This window comes from Mustela lutreola, chromosome 16 (assembly GCF_030435805.1).
Source record: "Mustela lutreola isolate mMusLut2 chromosome 16, mMusLut2.pri, whole genome shotgun sequence".
NCBI classification, from domain to species: Eukaryota; Metazoa; Chordata; class Mammalia; order Carnivora; family Mustelidae; genus Mustela; species Mustela lutreola.
Genome location: NC_081305.1, coordinates 50,672,864 through 50,675,391, shown reverse-complemented (window position 1 = coordinate 50,675,391; position 2,528 = coordinate 50,672,864). Strand labels below are relative to the sequence as shown.

The 2,528-nt window shown below is 60.2% G+C and overlaps 1 protein-coding gene across 1 annotated transcript; it reads left to right on the top strand.

Annotated features, from left to right (window-relative positions):
• The first annotated feature begins 103 nt into the window (after positions 1-103).
• Positions 104-2,494, top strand: NDUFA3 (NADH:ubiquinone oxidoreductase subunit A3). Its single transcript, XM_059153688.1, has 4 exons — positions 104-250; positions 474-548; positions 1,858-1,935; positions 2,336-2,494. The coding sequence occupies exons 1-4, from the start codon at positions 241-243 to the stop codon at positions 2,425-2,427; spliced, it is 255 nt and encodes an 84-aa protein (XP_059009671.1). The 5' UTR covers positions 104-240; the 3' UTR covers positions 2,428-2,494.
• The last annotated feature ends 34 nt before the right edge of the window (positions 2,495-2,528 follow it).

Below are 2,528 nucleotides of genomic sequence, written 5' to 3'. Positions count from 1 at the left end.
TCCGCGACAGCTCCTGACAGCTGTTCTGCGCCAGTGCGCACGCGCAGACTCAGCGGGATGAGGCTGGCGCGCGGGGACCACAACTCCCAGAGTGCTTCGCGCCCTCGCCCCCGCCCGGGACCGTAGTTCGGTGCCGGGGCTTTCGCGCAGACTCGGAGAGGGAAGACTCTGGTGCAGGAACTACAATTCCCAGAGTGCTCCGCGCGCTGGCTCGCGGCTGCCGCCGACGCTGCGACCAAGATGGCCGGGAGTAAGTGAGGGCGGCCGCGGGCGCGCGGGGTCCGGTGGTTCCGGGAGCACCGGTAGTGCCGGGACTGGGGCACGGCGGAACCTCCGTGGAGGCGGTGGGGTCCTGGCCGGAGGGGGACGCCGAGGTCACGAGAGGGCTTCTCCAGGGCGGGGGCGGCGCGGGAGGGTTAGAGGTCAGAGGAGGCGTCCCCTGCTGGGGTGACCATCTTCCCCCGCCCCTCCAGGACTCGCCACTTTCCTCAAGGATGCCTGGGCCAAGGAGCCGGTGCTGGTCGCGTCCTTCACCATCGGGGGCCTCGGTGCGTGAGCGTGCATCGCCCCCACCGTGCCCCAAGGCCCCGTCGCTCCCCACTAGCGTTCCATCCACGTTCCGTGGCCCCCTCGTGTGTCCCCCCCCCCACCCACGACGACCTCTTGCCCACCCCATCCCGAATATTATGACCCCTTCACCAGCCCGCTCCTTCCCACCCTGGGTACACCAACCCGACTCCCCAAGGAGAGGTTCTCAGCCCCGCTGTGCACTGAAACCGCCTGAGCGACAAAAACAAGTGTCCAGATGCTCCCCGCCTTTCACCCTCGTCCCCTCCACGCTCGGTGGGGAGCTCGTGGGGGTGGCGGTGGCGCCGGGGAAGCCGTGTGCTGTGAAAATCCCTTCGCGGTTCTGTGGACAGGCTCTGTCCTAGATCGGGGCAGCCCGCGCAGTCAGGTGCGGGAGGTCGCTAGGATGCAGGCTGTCACTGCGCTGGGCTGGGCTGGGGCCGGGGACGCGGCCTATCCCCCGGGGCCCCAGATCTTGTCCGCGCGGCCCGTCTGTGGGCCACATGCCGTGGGTGAGGTTCGAGAGCTGTTGTCCCTTCTGGCAGCCACGGGCCACCCTGGCCGCTGAGCGCCTGAAACGCAGCTCCTAGGAATTGAGCTGGTACACTCCGCTCATGGAAAGGACACGCTGGATTGCGGAGAGGGTGACAAGTCTACAAGATATCTCCGCTTCTTTCAATCATACGTTGAAACGACGTTTCCCGTATGCCGGCTTAAATCATTTCAAAAATTGATGTTTTCAACTTTATTTTTAATGTGGCTGTTAGAAGGCTTAAAACTAAGGTGTAGCTCTTACGATTCTATCGGACAGCGTCGCCTTGAACATTGCTCTTACCCCCTACCCCTGCCCCCCAGACTCCTGGCTCCCACCCTGGGCGGACTGTAATTTCCCAGCGACTAGTCCCTGTACAGCCCTCCCTTCCTCAGTTTGTAACAGTTCATGATTCTTCTGGAGGATTCCCAAAGCACTCCCCTCATGCACCACCCTCTGTTCCCTGACCCCCTCTGCACATGCACTGAATACTGTGACCACCCCCATGGCTCCCCCGCCCCGCACCCCGTGCTCTCTAGATCCCATGTGTCCTTGAATTGCTGGCTCCCATCTCCTCTCCTGCTGATAAACGGGGATCCCATAATGCCAAGGGGTCTCCTGGAGGGTCAGGAACTCCCTGCTCCCCTCCTCCTATGTATTTGATTTATAGTTTGCCAAGGTTTTGCTTCTGCCCCTTCCCCTCCCACGCCTGCCTGAAAGCCACCCCCTCCTCTGGCCTCACCCCTGTCTCTCCACAGCTATAATTCTGCCGGCTTTCAGCCCCTTCACCAAATATGCCGCCATGATCAACCAGGTCACACCCTACAACTATCCGGGTGAGTGGGAGCAAGGACTGGCTCCAAGTGGGCGTGTGGGTTGGGGGGTAACCTCCTGCCAGAGGAGAAAGAGTCATGGGCAGGTCTTTCCTCTGCCGTGGTCTGAGAATCTGCAGTATGGGATGGGCTTTTTCTTCTGAGATCTAGTCCATGTGCCTTAAAACTCATTTCCTGTCTGTTTTCACACTTTTGTTGAGTTTCTGTTGTCATTCCACATTTGTATTCCTTTCTGGATTTTCGTCATTCTGTCTCTCTCTGTGCTTTCCCATGCCTCTAGGTCTCTATCTTCCTGCTTCTCTGTGTCCCCTCTCTCCCCTGGGGTTCCCTTTCCCTCTTTGAATAGCCTTTATGAGCTTCCCAAGATCTACCAGTCTCAGTGGCCCACCCTCCCACCCCACAGTGCCCGTTCGGGATGATGGAAACATGCCTGATGTGCCCAGCCACCCTCAGGACCCCCAGGGCCCCAGCTTGGAGTGGCTGAAGAACTTGTGAGCACGCCTTGTGACACGGAGGAGGCCCCTCCCCTGTAGTCAATAAAATGCGAAAAGCAACCCCAGAATCTGAGCTTGTGTGTGATCACAGGTGGAAACAGT

Excerpts from the sequence above, each read along its gene's own strand:
- NDUFA3 (XM_059153688.1), top strand. Across the intron at positions 549-1,857 it reads CTTCACCATCGGGGGCCTCG|CTATAATTCTGCCGGCTTTC; the intron begins GTGCGTGAGCGT and ends GTCTCTCCACAG. Across the intron at positions 1,936-2,335 it reads CACACCCTACAACTATCCGG|TGCCCGTTCGGGATGATGGA; the intron begins GTGAGTGGGAGC and ends CCCACCCCACAG.